The following is a 16,134-nucleotide window of genomic DNA, read 5'->3' on the forward strand; positions in this document are numbered from 1 at the left end:
AATGCCTCTAACAATATTACCACTTTCCATAAATTGGCCTTTCAGCATCATTTTATGAAATGTATGCAGTCCTCCTCAAATTCATTGAAGCCAGCTTTGTTTTGGTTTATCTAATATCACAACTGCTTTCAAATCTCTCTCCTGACCGTCTCTCATGCCCTCTGTTTTCCCCACATCTAGCTGCCAAAGCAGCATTTCTGCAGGCAAGCAGTAGCCTAGATGTCAGACAGTTTCCTGAGTTGTTTCACTAACATTAGCTCAATAACTAATAACTCCTAGACCCAGAAGTGCTAAAGCAGCTAACAGCAGGGACGGCCATTGCAAATAAGCTCATTACCTAAGAAAAGTTTCCAGGAATGTTGTGACCTCGGTTTATAGGAGAGTCCAGGAATTAGGTTTGACTATTACAGATGTCTGGGATTCTCCTATTTCAGTGGAGTAGGCTTAGAGTTTGTTTGGAATGTCTGTGATTGTGCAGAAAATAGAAGGCATTCTTCAAACATGGAATTTCACAGGAAATCCTTTCCTGGAATATTGAGACCTGACTTTGACCCCCTCCACATGTATTTTTTTTCTAAGTGTCTTCTAATCCACAGGAACCACCTCCAGCAGCAACACAGTGGTTGCCGGCCAGGACAGTTTCCCAGACGCTGAGGAGGGCAAGATCTTGAAAGAGTCTGATGAGAGGTTGGTTCACAAATTGGCTTGATATCCAGTTTAACTGTAGAGTATACAGAGGCATCAATAAAAATTTGTAGGCTTTATAAATTTCACACACATACAAGTCCTTCTTTATTCTTAGAAACTATGACTGACTTGCTAACACTGCTCTGTATATCCCTGTAGATAACAATTTCTTCCCGAGCTGAACTCCACTTCTCTTAGGGCCGAACAAAAACCATGAGCTGTCCTGCTACTTGCAAAGACCATCTGGAATTAGAGGGAATTTTCATGTGAAATTTTCAAATCTGAGTATTGAATAATTTCTTAGAGACGGAGTAGTGGTCTTGAAGTGAATTCTATGAAACATCATCTTTCTTATTTCACCTTTACTTTGTCAGGTCTTGGTTTACCAAGAACACTATCTTCCTCTGCTCAAATAAGTCTTAATCCCCTTCCCATAGGCTGTTCGATAATATTTATTTTGCCCACATCTCTGCCTTTAGTTGCCCAGGACCTACTCAGAAGTAAATAAAATCTGGATCATTGTTCCCTAGTTGATTGTGAAGAGCAAAGACACAACCAAAAGAGATCAACAGGACTCAAATTAAAAATTAGTATGATTCCATGGTGCTGAAAACACTTTAGGGCTGAGCGTTTTTTAGTGAAAAGGAATGGGGAGCACTTTCACTGAAGAAGTGAGTAACAAGGATGAGATATAAATTCCTATTGCAGAGACTACAATGGATTAAATAATGAAAATACCTCAGCCCAGAATGCCCCTGCAGGCCTCATGCCTGTCCTCTGATTCTGTCCTGGGCATGACACAGGGCAGGGGCTACAAGTGGGAGAGTATCTGCCATGAGGCTGACTGCCCTGGAGTTGTGACTGCCCTGGAGTCCTCTAACCTATTAAATGCCTCAGCATGTGTGCTGCTAGATCACTGCCCTATTGCTGAATGATCCCTTGGCTCTTCATATGCTATTTATGACTTTGCCTTTATCAGACTAAATATGATTAAAGAATTTCAGAAGTTAATAGGTTGTCACTTTTTCAATTCCCTAGGTGCCAATTGTGTGGCCCGATTTGTATGAAACTAAGCAGATGTCCTTGAGTTTCTGTTTTATGGATTCACAAAGTAATAGCCCAAAAGATAGGACAATAAAGAATGTTTGAAATATAGAGTGACTGGGGAAAAGATGGATGTATCAGGAGAAAAAAAAAGCTGCTACAAGTATCTAAGAAGTGAATAAAACAAAAATCATTATAGTCTTTACAGTCACTATAAATCGTGCATTTACTTATTTAGCAAATCCAGTCGCAAATGCACACCTGGGACAAGGTAGGCTCATAATGGCACATCCAGCACTTTTTCCTGAAACATCACTCTTGCTCCATGCACTGGTGAGGACAGCTAAAGTGAAACAGGATGTTGACCTGCTGTCAATTAGTGTAGAATATACAGTCAGTAATGTAGGGGCACATCCCTACTTTGGCTTGAGTTTTCCAGATATTTATTGATTGCCTTAGTTGTTTGTTTTGGCTGCATACATACTAAGTAGATCAAACCTGTTCTGTATCACTTTGTATAAAATAAATATAGACATGCCATTTACCCACACCCATACCTTTGCCCTGCCTTATAGATCTTCAGATGATATTCAAATGCTATTGGTTTAAAAGTCTTTGGTGCCCTGAAGAGGAAAAAGTGTTCTAGAAATCTAGAAATAATTATTATATTATTATTAAATACTAGTAGCCCTGTGCACGAATCTGTGCACGAGTAGCTCGCTGCCACTTGCCTCAGCTGGCCACCTGGCCCACCGCCGCTCGTAGCTCTCCCCTGCATGTAGCTCGCTGCCCGCCCTCCTGTAGCTCTCCGCTGCTTGTTGCTCAATGCCCCGCCCTCCTGCTGTTGGTCATTACGCATCATGGTGTAACAACCATTTGCATATTACCTCTTTATTATATAGGATAATAATTAGTACCTTAGAGTTTGATGGTACCTCACGGTGTTGGAAACATTTTCGTGTCATTTCTTTTGATTTCTACAACCCCAACAAAATAAGTGGTGAAGTATTATTAGTATTACTTTTTGGCAGGTGTAGAAACAGGGACCCCATGAAGGTAAAGAACTTGGCCAAGGTCATAGAGCTAGTGAAAGTTTTGTCCTAAAATCCCGTGTCTTGCCTTCTCTCATTGGAACCAAAAGTATTTCTGCGCTGCCATTGTCTTCTGCATGACACTGGACAAGCTGTTTCACTTGGCCTGTTTCCTCATTCATAAAGTAAACAGTGCTTATATCAAAGATGAGTAAGTGAGAGTAAATGAATAATGTGTGTGAAGTTACTATATTTCTACCATTTTGGCAGCAGGGGGGTGGGAGGGCGTTACTTCTTAATCCACAGAGAGACCAGACAGAAAGAGCCTCTCTGGTTATTTTACAACCCAACTAGTTACCTTTTTCTAAAAACCCTCCAATCGCCCTGGCTGGTGTAGCTCAGTTGGTTGAGTATTCACCCATGCACTAAAAGAAGATTGCCAGTGTGATTCCTGGTCAGGGCACATGCCTGGGTTACAGGCTTGATCCCCGGTAAGGGGTGTGCAGGAGGTAGCCAGTTGATGAGTTGATGTTTCTCTCTCACATTGATACATTGATGTTTCTCTCTCTCTCTCTCTCTCTCTCTCTCTCTCTCTCTCTCTCTCCAATTAAAAACCATATTCTTTTAAAACCCTCTTGTCATTTTAAGAGAAAGTTTAAAGCCAGTAAAGTCCAAGATATATTATGAACCACTTTTTTATGTCTTGTCAATTTTCAATGTTTAATCATGCATCAGTTAGCTACTGACCACCTACCATCTGCCAGGCTCTCATTTGAATAAGGGATGTATATTATTCAGTATCACTCCATTTCATTTCCAAACAAATGTTATAATTCTCCAGTTCAGTATAGCCTTAAAATGTTTATCTGTTCTAGGTTTAAACTATGCTTATGAGCAAAAGCAACCACTAGACCTCTCCAGGGAAAAATAAATGTTTGTGATACAATTTTTGCAGTATTTCTTTAGGAAAAGCATCATTGGAACTAGCTGCCAAAAACTCAATCACTAAATAATAGTATGTGTTTATGAAAATAGCACATACACACACAGCAGTATTTAATGATGGCTGTTCTTGTATTTGAAGGTTTAATAACGTCATCAGAGCCCATACTCGCCTGGAGTCAAGGTACAGCAATAGCTCTGGAGGGTCGTATGATGAGGATAAAAGTAAGTACCACCAGGTGTGGGGTTTCAAGTGGAATCCAGATGGTTGGAGAATGGAGTACGAGTATTTTTATTATTCTTATTCTAATTGCTAAAAAGGGTCCTATAAATATAAACAATCATTTAATCCCACTATGCAGATGAGCATAGAGTCAGCATCTGAAAATAACAAGAAGCCAAGCAGTGGACAAATTAAAATTATAAAAATTCAAATTTTTACCCAAATCTGTATTTTTTATATTCTTGGCATTTTTTTCTTGGTAATGCAGTTGGGGAAAGGCTAGTAAAAAATTGTCTCATTAGATAACCAATATTGCAGTTATCGTGGGAGTGGATTTAATCTTTAAGCTTTGTGAATCAGCTTACCCATTTTTCACACAAAGTCTCTCAAAAGCATTGTCTTGGTAGCCAAATGAAAACCTGATAAATGGGAGATACAATCATCACAGAAATGCCTTTGTTCCTTGGGAAGTTGACAGAAACTGAAAAGCAATGCATTCACTGATTTTATTGGAGCCCTGGACAGCATCTGTAGATACTGAGCAGGCAAAGAGTATTACTTGGTCACACACAAGTCACAGAAATTCTAGAATCAAGAACACTCCCAGTGGCATTTAGGTATGCTAAGGAAATCAGTAAACTAACTGGTGGAGTTTATTTGTCTATTTTGGTGGAAATCGTAAATATGAGGATATTTCATGGTTTAGGTTTATTTTGAAAGTCAGTACCTGGGGCCTTTTTAGCTATCATTTTAAATTGTTTTGTTTTTATGGGAAATTTTCAGAGTGGGGTAAGAGATGAGTAGGCCTAATGGCACCATAGTTCAGCTGTTCTTCTTTACCTCTTATTGCATAGCTAGGAAATTCTCTGCCTTTCAAAATACCAATGGGAGAATTGTCCAAAATCCATACATAATTATCAAACTCTAACTTAGGTGAAGTTGCAGCTTTAAAACTTTTTACTAGAACCATTAGTTTTAGGTAAAATAAAGCTATTTGTGTTTTCCCTTCTTTCTGGTCCCCACCAGGGTCTGTATCTGTGCCATCCAAACCCAACAGCCAAGTCTCCGGAGCACAGGCTGTGAGTTCCAGGAGGGACTAGATTTTACAGATGGGAGAATAGTACCAAGAAATGGAGAGATGTCAGTTTAAGAAAAGTCTGGTTACTATATATTTTGTAACCCAAAATTTGAGGACAGAAAAAATGAATCATGAAAATGTTAAGCAGTCAAATACTTCCCCAGTATGTGGCAGGTGTGATGTAACAAAAAATAACACACTCTGGCTGTAGAGTTTACATTGGGAATACCACTCTCCTTGGCTGATTCCTTTAAAATGTATCTCTTTGTTCTGGGTACAGGACACAGAATTTGGTAAAAATACTATACTGAAAATATCAATCATTTAAAAAAGGTATCTTTACAGTCCTCTGGTAGTAAAATCTCACATTCCTTATATTTATTAAATAGTGAATTGTGAAAGATGATTATAATAAAATGAGATGATAATTAACTCACATCACTAACTTTAGAGACAAAAAGAAAGAAGTTATAGAAGTATTTATAAAGAGGAAGAATGATAGGGAATTCAGATAAGAAATTAAAAGTCTAATATTATCATTACTAGAGCCCCAATGCATGAAAATTCATGCACTGGAGGGGGGTCCCTCAGCCTGGCCTGCCCCCTCTCACAGGCCGGGAGCCCTCAGGGGCAGGAGGCAACCCGGCGATCAGGGGAAGGCGACGCCCCCATCATACCTCTGCTGCTGCCACTGCCGGCAGCGCAAGCCTCGGCCAGCCCTGGTTACCTGAGCCTCAGGCTGCCCTGGGCGGCTGAGCAGCCACCATTTGAGGCTTGCCTGCACCTTGGGCCAGCCCTAGGCGGCTGGGGGGCTGAGGGGACTGGGGGACTGCTGAGGCAGGCGCGCGGCAAGGCCCTGGTGGGGCTGAGGGGATTGGGCGCCGCCATCTTGTGGCTGTGGGCTCCTCCATCTTTGAGGGCGGGGCAGTCAATTAGCATATTCCCTCCTTATTGGCTGTGGGTGCCACCATCTTTGCAATGGCATGGGGGTCAATTAGCATATTCCCTCTTTATTAGATAGGATGGCTTCTGTTTTACCTAGAAATGTTTATAAATTTCTTATACCAATATAAAGAAAATGGGAAAATTTTGGTGCAGAATTTGAACCCAATTGAGTCAGTCTCAATAATATTTTTTACATGATTACTGTTATTGAACAGAGCGATTAGAGTTCATAGCATGTAGTTTGCGTTCAGAGAGCTTTTACTTTTAGGTTACTCATTATAAGAGAAAATTAAATCAAGCTACTCAAACAGCTTTCATCACAAAAAGCCATAAAATACATACTAAGATTTTTTTCCCCAGGTGTTCAAGTCATAGGGCTTGACTTTGTCTGGAAGAAGCAGCACGTCTAATATGATAGGAATACTCAGGACTTTGGTAAATGGGTTCTCCCTGATATAATTTTGGTTCTATTTACATAATCATGGATATGGCCTATGCCACAAGAAAAGCAAAGTTTAGTAGGCTCATTTTCAAAAACCTTATGCCTAGGCATCTGGTGTATGTTAAGGGCAATCATTTCCACCCAGAATTCCTAAGGGTATCAGCAGATCTAGGAAGACTAAGAAGGCATCAGGAGAGACCTAGTGGCCCAAAGCTTCATGGTATAAGCTGGGTTTATCCAAAAGGAAAGATTGTGTGCAGTCTCTTAACATACATACACACACACACACACACACACACACACACGCAAACTGATAGCACCTTGAGTAAAATGGACACCCTCATCTATAAAGCGGCTTTTTATCAATATTATGTAAGTTTTTTCTCCTGGGGTGTAGGAGAATTGGGCTATGCTTGGTCCTAGTGCATGTTCTTGTTCAGAGCCTCCATTTCACAATTACAGTTTTCATACACCCTCCTCCAGCTCTGCTAACCTTTCTACTCTGGACTGGCAGCATTGAATCAACTACTTCTCACCACCTTTCAAAAGTGCAACCAAGAAAAACTGTTATTTGGGAGAAATTGCCTAAAGATTATGTCATTCATCCTTTCTCTTAATACACTAAAACCTGTGCCAGGATTAAGCAGCTTAATTGAAGCTACATACTTGGGCAGTACCAAGTGGGCCCAAATGCCCTTGCTCTTAAATGCTCCTGGCCTATATGGAGAGTGTTATAAGAAATAACTCCATGAAACTTGTTGCTATGTTTATGTTACAGTTGAGGACATTCATTCATTCAAAAATATTTATTAATTCTCTACTAAGTGCCAGATACTATTCCAGGTAGCAGGGAAACCAACAATGAAAAAATAGAGAAGGTCCCACCTAGCTCTTTAGAGCTAGCGAGGCAGTCATTGGTGGTGACTATGATCTGTGTCCCAGAGGAAAACTAATGCAGGGCAAGGGGACAGAAAGTGATTGGGGTTCATTCTAGTGGAGTGGCCACAGAAATCCTCTGCGATCAAGTGATATTGGGCAGAGTCATGCATGACGTAAAGGACCAAGCCACTCAGCTAATGAGGAAGAGCTCTGCAATCCCAAGGAACGGTAGGTGCAAAGGCTCTGAAGCTGAACAGTGCCTAGCATGGTCACAGAGCAGCAAGAAAGCCAATATGATAGAGTGGATTGAGCAAGGGGGTGGTAGTGGGAGAGAAGCCAAGGAGGAACAGGAGGAAGATCTTGTAAGGCCTAAAAGGCCATGGTATAGATTTTGGATTTCATTTTGAATGTGAAGGGAAGCCACTGGAGAGGCTTAAGTAGAGAAAGGCACATGAATGAACCTCTGTTTTTTAAAGTATTGCTCTGGTCCTACAACCAGTATGGTAATTGTTTTCCACAATGAGGCTTTGAGCACACGTCTGCCAACTGTCCATAGTATCATTAATTGCTCACCAACACACGTGCTAGAAGAAATTGTTCTAGTAAATGATGCCAGTGAAAGAGGCTTTTTGCAAAGACCTCTAAAGAATTAGATGAAAAAATTAAAAGTGCCAGTTCATGTAATTCAAATGGAAAAATGTTCTGGATTAATTAGAACTAGATTCAGAAGAGTTGCTGTGTCTAAAGGCCAAATGATTACCTTCTCAGACACTCATTATGAGTTCCACTAGGCTAGAGCCTCTCATAGCCAGGATCAAACAAGACAGGACAATGTGGTATGTCCTGCCACTGATGTAATCAGCTATGAGAGTTTTGAGCACATGGCAGGTTCTTAAATGACCTATGGTGGATTCAGTGGAAGCTCAATTTTCCCCAAAGAAAAATGGACAGAAAGAAAGACGAACAACTCTTCTTGTCAAAACAGCTACAATGGCAGGAGGCCCTTTTTAAATAGACAGAAATTACTTTCATAAAATTGGAACATATGATGCTGGAATGGACATTTGGGGAAGAGAAAACGTAGAAATTTCCTTTAGGATGTGACACTGTGGAGGAACTTTGAAGATTGTTACTTTGGAGAAAAGGGGGTAATTTTTAACTGTCATGGTATGGGATGTAATCAGGTGTTCTCTTATACTGCCAACAAATAAATTAGAACAGATGACTTTTGCCTTATGTCTCCAAACATAATGGCCAAGTCCTGATGCTCAAATGCCACCATCTAAAAGGCAACTAACTTTGGGAGAATGATCCCGTGAAATTAACTCTGTAGCACGTTGACTAGTAATCAGCACCTGATTAAAGCTACAGAATAGGGTAGCCATGTGCCCAGGATTAGAGACTGCAATGGAAGCCAGTCATCACAGTGCCTTCTTCGAAACATGACCCTTCCAGAAATATTCTGAGAGCAAATTTACATAAAGAAAAAAATGAGGATTAGCTGGCTACTTCAGCATACATTTCGGCCACAATCTTTCAAAGAAAGTTTTTTGATTTTTAGAGAGAGGAAGGGAGAGGAAGAGAGAGAAACATCAATGTGAGAGAGTAACATTGATCAACTGCCTCCTGCATGCCCCCTACCAGGGATCAAGCCTAAAACCCGGGCATATGCCCTGACTGAGAATCAAACTGGCAACCTTTCACTGCCTGTAAAAATGTCCAACCAACTGAGCCACACTAGCCAGGGTCTGCCCCATTCTTAAAAAGCAAAAAAGGAAAAGTCCTTCCTCCTACAGAATGTAAGGTTTATCACCCATTAAAACTTAGACTCCTGGACTTAAAAAACAGTGGCTGAATAAGCAGACCTTTCTTGCACCTCCTCCTAGGGCCAGACCGGAAATAAAACTAAAGTGGGGAACATACACCAGAAATGACCAATTTAGGTCCAGCTGAGGAAGAGGCTTATATCAAGGAAGGACAGAAAAACACCTGGAGACCCATAGGAAGGGAGAGGTCATGAGAGGGGCTGACCCAGCTTCCAGGGGCAGGCTGAGAGTGCGAGGGGAGGTCTGAGCTATGGGAGGGTCTGTTTCCTTAGAGCAACCTTGGCTGCACATTAGAATCACCTGGGAATCTTTTTAAAATCCTGATTCTGGGCTCGTCTCTGGAAATTCTGTTTCTTGTTACTAATGTGTGGCCTCACCCCATAACAAAGAAACAGAATTTCCGGAGGATGAGGCCCAGAAATCAGGATTTTAAAAAGATTCCCAGGTGATTCTAATGTGCAGCCAAGGTTGAGAACCACTGCCTTCTACGCTTGAGGCCTGGAACCTAGGCTGGGCTCCTGTTTCTTTGTTATGGGGTGAGGCCACAATATTAGTAACAAAGAAACAGAATTTCCAGAGGACAGGCCCAGAAATCAGGATTTTAAAAAGATTCCCAGGTGATTCTAATGTGAAGCCAAGGTTGAGAACCACTGCCTTAGACGATTGAGGCCTGGAACCTAGGCTGGGCTCCACAGCCTGGAGCACCAGACACGAGACCAGCAGTTCAGGTAACATCCAGCCGTGAAAGGCAGCAGGTATGCTGGCCACCTCAAAGTCTGGAACTGGTAGACTGGAGCCTAGAGAGAGAAAGCCTCTGTTTCTGTTTTTTGGTGTGTTTTTTTTTTTTTAACCCAGAGCACAGGAGTTTTCATTTGCAACTATTTACCCGAGCTTTGCTGAAGGGTGGGCTGTGTGGATTCCAGGTGCCTACGGAGAGGCTCGGGGGGAAGCATTGTGGGGAGACATGGAAAAGCAGCAGCCAGGAGTCCTGCATTTGGTTGTACACCTCCAAAACAAAACGGCCATTTTTCCTGAAAGGCTCTAGCTGCTGCTAGTAGCCAAATAGCAGAAAAAGGAAAATAACCCGCCCTAGGTGATATAGCCCTCCACACCCTCAGTAGCCCTGCCTGCCACGCCCTATATTTTGACCTTTTCAGAGGAGAAAAAAGCAAAGGCCAACCCGATGGTTTGAACAGTCTCAGGGAGCATCAGTGATTGGATTGGTGGAAGGGCCATCTGCCCCACTATCCCGGTAACCTGATTGGTACTTTCCCACACCGGAGAGCTGATCAAAACTCCAAGTTTCCAGCTGATCCCACCAGACTGCATACAAGAATCTCTGCCCAACCAAGGGCAGAGTAATATTTTGGGTCACTTGCAGAGGAGTAGCTCTGGGACAAGGAAGCACACCCACCACATTCATTGAAATCTGAACAGTACCTCCCCCTCACAGGAAACTCAGAGGTCTAGACTCTCAATTTTGCCTAAATCCCATTCAGAAAAAGACTTTTGAGTGATGAAGATTGACAGCTGGTTGGCAGGCAAAGGTGGGCAGAGGCAGACCCCAGGAAACCTGGGGAAGTTTGCTGATCCAGCCCTGGGCCCCATGCTGCTAACAAACTTGCTTTAGAGCCAAGTCCTACGGAGATAAGACACAAACGGTGGATCCCTTGGTACTTCAAGCAGGTTGCTGAAAGACAAAGGAGGACAGTTTCTGAAATGAATGCTATTTCACATTTTTTTCTCTTTTCTTCTTTTTTCTTTTTTCCCCTCTTTTTTCTTTTCCTCTTTTTTTTCTTCCTTTTTTTCTTGGCCTGATCATTTTTTTCCTTTTATTATTTATCTTCTTTATCTGCTTTATTTACTTGTTATTATTTAGTCTCTACTGTTTTGTTCATCTATCTCATTTTCCCCTTCCCTTTTCCTACTCAATTTTTTTTCTTTTCTTTTTCTCCTGCTTTCTTATAATTTTTCCTTTTGTTATTTTTTGGATCTACCTGCTGTCTCCTCTATTTCCTTTTCAAAATGTTTTACTTCCTCCTTTATTTTAAATTGTTTTCCTTCCCCTACTCCCCTAGTTCTTTATTCTTATTTTCTTTATTTCAGCTCTGCCCCTACATATTCCATTTTCTCCCTCCCCTTTTTTTGTTTGTGTTTTTTTTTAATCATTTGTTTTCTTTTCTCTTTCTTTTGTTTCTTCTATAATTCTTGCTCTCTTTTCTCTTTCCTAATTCTCTCTTTTCTAGTGGTTGCTTTTGTTGGTGCTGTAGGGTCTTGTGTATGTTTTTGTCTTGTTCCTTTTGTTCTGTGTTTGTTGTGTTGTATTTTGTTATGTTCTGTCAGCACATTCACAACAGCTCACATGATGTGGTCAGGGGTGAGCCACATAGTCAACCAGCCTGAGAGAAGATTCCATCCTCAAATGGGACAACATTCAAGACCAAATTACATCAGGAGAACCCAAATAACTCAAACAAGGGGCTTTCCTAGAGCACCCAGCTCAGGAGGTCTAAGAGACTACACCACTGGATCTCACAAAATACCTACTATATAAGACCACTACACAAAGTCTGGAAGGCATAGGAGTTTGATCTAATACATAGAAACAAATACAAAAGAACAGCAAAAATGGAGAGACAAAGAAACAACCTCAAGAGAAACCAAGATGGCGGCATAGGAAAACACCGGAAATTGCTGCATCCGACAACAACTTCAAAAATACAACTAAAAGACAGAACGGTCATCATCCAGAACCACAGGAAGGCTGGCTGAGTGGAAAGTCTACAACTAGAAGGAAAGAGAAGAGCACACAGACTCAGAGGAGCTACGAAAGTAAAGTGCAGAGGTACGGAGGGTACGGAGGCGCGCACGGAAAGGGGCGGGCACCTGAGGACGTGGCTGTCTTTTTGAATCGGGAGGGAGTCACAAGCTCCCGACTGCTCTGAACTCAGGTTCCGGGAAATCTCTGGGGTCCCAGGGCTCATACGGGGAGAAACTGGACGGTCTGGCAGCAGGCAGAACTTGGAACTTGAGGGCGGCTTTCCCTCAGAGATGCTGGCAGCAATTACCGGGACACTGAGACGCGCGGCCCCTTAGGGCAGGGCTGAGAATCAGCCATAGCTGCTTGCTCCTCCCTGTTGATTCCGAGACCCCGCCCCATCCAGGCTGCTGCAAAGCCTTTTGCATATGAATGCCCGGGTCCTTTGCAATCTGACAACTACCTAACAAATTGTAGCTGGGCCAGACAGACCCAGAACTTCCAAGAGAAGGCCCAAGGCCCCACAGCAGCTTGCATTGCTTCACAGCTGGGCCTCATCTGGGCACCCCCAAACCCCCCAAAAAAGGAAGGGGAATCAGCATATCTCTTCGTAGCTCCTGCTGGGTAACCTCAGGAAGAGGCTTAATTAGCACCACCTTAGATCCAAGAGCCAGTGTACCCAGTGGTCAGAGTGGGACCATCCAGATTACAACTCCTCAGATTCATAAGGAACACACTCAGGGGGCAGACTCCGTGAGCACCAGAGCCCCACTGAAGCAAGTCTTGCCCCAGAAGGGTGTCTTCAGCACAGAAGTTCTCCCACTGCAGACACAGCTGATTCTCACTGCCAATTGGCCTGGAGGTCAATTCCTCCCAGTGACACCTAAAACAATCAAGGCATAACTACAACAAGACTGTGCACAAAGCCCACAAGGGGGTGCACCAAGAGTGTCCACCTCAGGTAACTGGGGAGGCTGAGCCACTGGGCCCTGTAGGACACCTAGCACACAAAACCACTCTACCAACACAGGGAAGCAGACAAAATGCGAAGACAAAGAAACAGGTCACAAATGACAGAAATGGAGGACAGCAAATGACTGGATATAGAGTTCAAAACCACGGTTCTAAGATTTTTCAAGAATTTATGGAAACCGCCGATAAATGTAGTGAGATCCTCAAGAAATCTAGTGAGACCCTCGATGTTGTGATAAAGGACCAACTATAAATTAAGCATACACTGACTGAAATAAAGAATATTATACAGACTCCCAACAGCAGACCAGAGGATCGCAAGAATCAAGTCAAAGATTTGAAATACGAAGAAGCAAAAAACACCCAACCAGAAAAGCAAAATGAAAAAAGAATCCAAAAATACGAAGATAGTGTAAGGAGCCTCTGGGACAACTTTAAGCGTACCAACATCAGAATTATAGGGGTACCAGAAGAAGAGAGAGGGCAAGATATTGAAAACCTTTTTGAAGAAATAATGACAGAAAACTTCCCCTACCTGGTGAAAGAAATAGACTTACAAGTCCAGGAAGCGCAGAGAACCCCAAACAAAAGGAATCCAAAGAGGACCACACCAAGACACATCATAATTAAAATGCCAAGAGCAAAAGACAAAGAGAGAATCTTAAAAGCAGCAAGAGAAAAAAAGTCAGTTACCTATAAGGGAGTACCCATACGACTGTCAGCTGATTTCTCAACAGAAACCATGCAGGCCAGAAGAGAGTGGCAAGAAATATTCAAAGTGATGAATAGCAAGAACCTACAACCAAGATTACTTTATCCAGCAAAGCTATCATTCAGAATTGAAGGTCAGATAAAGAGCTTCACAGATAAGAAAAAGCTAAAGGAGTTCATCATCACCAAACCAGCATTATATGAAATGCTGAAAGGTATTCTTTAAGAAGAGGAAGAAGAAAAAGGAACTCTTACCATTTGCCACACCATGGATGGAACTAGAGAGCATTATGCTAAGTGAAATAAGCCAGTCAGAGAAGGATAAATACCACATGATCTCACTCATTTGTGGAATATAATGAACATCATAAACTGATGAACAAGGACTGATCCAGAGATGGAGAGGCATTGATTGGACTGTCGGGCCTTGGAGGGAAGGTAGGGGAGGGTGGGTGTAAGGGGGAAAGATCAACCAAAGGACTTACATGCAAGCATATAGGTCTAACCAATGGACACGGACAACGGGGGGGGGGGGGGTGAGGGTATGAGGGGGGGGTAGGGGGTAACGTGGGTATAAGGACACATATGTAATATCTTAATCAATAAAAACATATATTTTAAAAAAAAAAGAAAAAAAAGAAAAAAAAATTTTTTAGAGGAATTATTCTGTTCCAAACTTTAAAAAATTTTAAAACTAAAAAAAAAAAAAGAAACAACCTCAAAATGAAAGAAGAAGAGGAATCACCAGGAAAAGAATGATATAAAATGGATACAAGCTGTCAGATAAAGAATTCAAAGTAATGTTAATAAGGGTGTTCAAACAACTCAGTGAGAACTACAAGCAACTTAATGAGAATTATAAGGGACTTAATGAGAGCTACACCAACATGAACAGAGAGGTTAAAACAATAAATAAGGATTAATCAGAAATGAAGAATGACATAGCTGAAATAAAAAACACCCTGAAAGGATACAACAGTAGACTAGAAGAACCTGAGGACTGAATCAGTGAATTATAAGACAAGGTACAAAAAAACACACATTCAGAGCAGCAAATGGAAAAAAAATTTTCTAATGCAGGAGAGTCTAAGGGAACTTTGGGTCAACATGAAATATAACATTCACATCATAGGGGTGACAGAAGGAGAAGAATCTGAGAAAGGAATCTGAAAAGGAACCTGTTTGAAGAAATAATGGCAGAAAATTTTTCTATCCTGGTGAAGGAAAAAGTCACCCAAGTTCAGGAAGCACAGAGAGTCTTAATCAAGAAGAATCCCAAAATATTCACACATAGGCACAGCATGATAAAAATGGCAAACATTAAAAACAAAGAAAGAATCTTAAAGACTAGAAGAGAGAGACAGAAAGTTAGCTACAAGGGAGCTCCCATTAGACTATCAGCTGATTTCTCAATAGAAACACTTCAGGTCAGAAGGGAATGGCATGAAGTATACAAAGTAATTAAAACCAAGAAACTGAACCCAAGACTACTCTATCCAGCAAGGCTATCATTAATAAGAGATGGTGAAATAAAGAGCTTCAAAGACAAATAAATAAATAAATAAAGTTTAATACCACCAAACCAACACTGCAAGAAAAAAGAGACTATGACTATTGTAAAAAGAAGAAAGAGAGAGAAAGAGAAGAACACAGGCATAAAGAATAAGAATGGCAACAAATAACTACCTATCAATAATAACCTTAATTTTAAGTGGCTTAAATGCTCCAATCAAAAGATATAGGGTTGATGAATGGATAAGAAAACATAACCCATATATATGCCATCTATAAGAGACCCAACTCAGAAAAAGGAACTCATACAGACTAAAAGAGAAGTGATGGAAAAATTTTTTCCAGGCAAATAGAAATGAAAAAAAAGCTGGTGTAGCAAGACTCATATCTGACAAAGCGTACGAACATCAGAATTATAGGGGTACCAGAAGAAGAGAGAGGGCAAGATATCTGGATAACAGACTTCAAAGTGAAGGAGATAAGAAGAGACAGTGAAAGCCACTTCATAATACTAAAGGAATCAATTCAACAAGAGGATATAACTCTGGTAAACATATACACCCAATACAAATATACACCAATTATAGGAGCACCCAAATATATATATATATATATATATATATATATAATTATGGAAGATTTTAAGGAAGAGATCCATAGCAATACATTCATAATAGGGGACTTTACCACCTCACTGACATCACTGGATAGATCTTCTAGACAAAAAATCAACACAACAATGAAACTGCAATCCTAAATGACACATTATATCAGATGGAATTAATTGACATTTACATTTCACCCCAAAGATGCAGGATATACATTCTTCTCAAGTGCACATGGAACATTCTTAATGATAGACCACATGTTAGGACACAAACTACTAGTAAGTCTCTACAAGTTCAAGAAGATTAAAATCATATCAACCACCTTCACAGATCACAATTGTATGAAATTAGAAATCAACTACAACAAAACACTTGAAAACATTCAAACACATGGAGGCTAAATAGCATGTTATTAAACAATTAATGGGTTACCAAAGAGACCAAAGGAGAAAAAAAAGAACTTCCTGGAAACAGAT

At 41.0% G+C, this 16,134-nt stretch overlaps 1 protein-coding gene across 2 annotated transcripts in view; it reads left to right on the forward strand.

Annotated features, from left to right (window-relative positions):
- Positions 1-16,134, forward strand: part of FRY (FRY microtubule binding protein) — a 572,796-nt gene that overhangs the window by 399,095 nt on the left and 157,567 nt on the right. For both annotated transcript variants that reach the window (XM_023751126.1, XM_006085476.3), the window contains 2 exons: positions 597-687; positions 3,847-3,929. In XM_023751126.1, the coding sequence (XP_023606894.1) occupies positions 597-687; positions 3,847-3,929 (174 nt within the window). The remainder of the gene's footprint in view (positions 1-596; positions 688-3,846; positions 3,930-16,134) is intronic.

Source organism: Myotis lucifugus, unplaced genomic scaffold, assembly GCF_000147115.1.
Source record: "Myotis lucifugus unplaced genomic scaffold, Myoluc2.0 scaffold_19, whole genome shotgun sequence".
In the NCBI taxonomy this organism is placed as follows: domain Eukaryota; kingdom Metazoa; phylum Chordata; class Mammalia; order Chiroptera; family Vespertilionidae; genus Myotis; species Myotis lucifugus.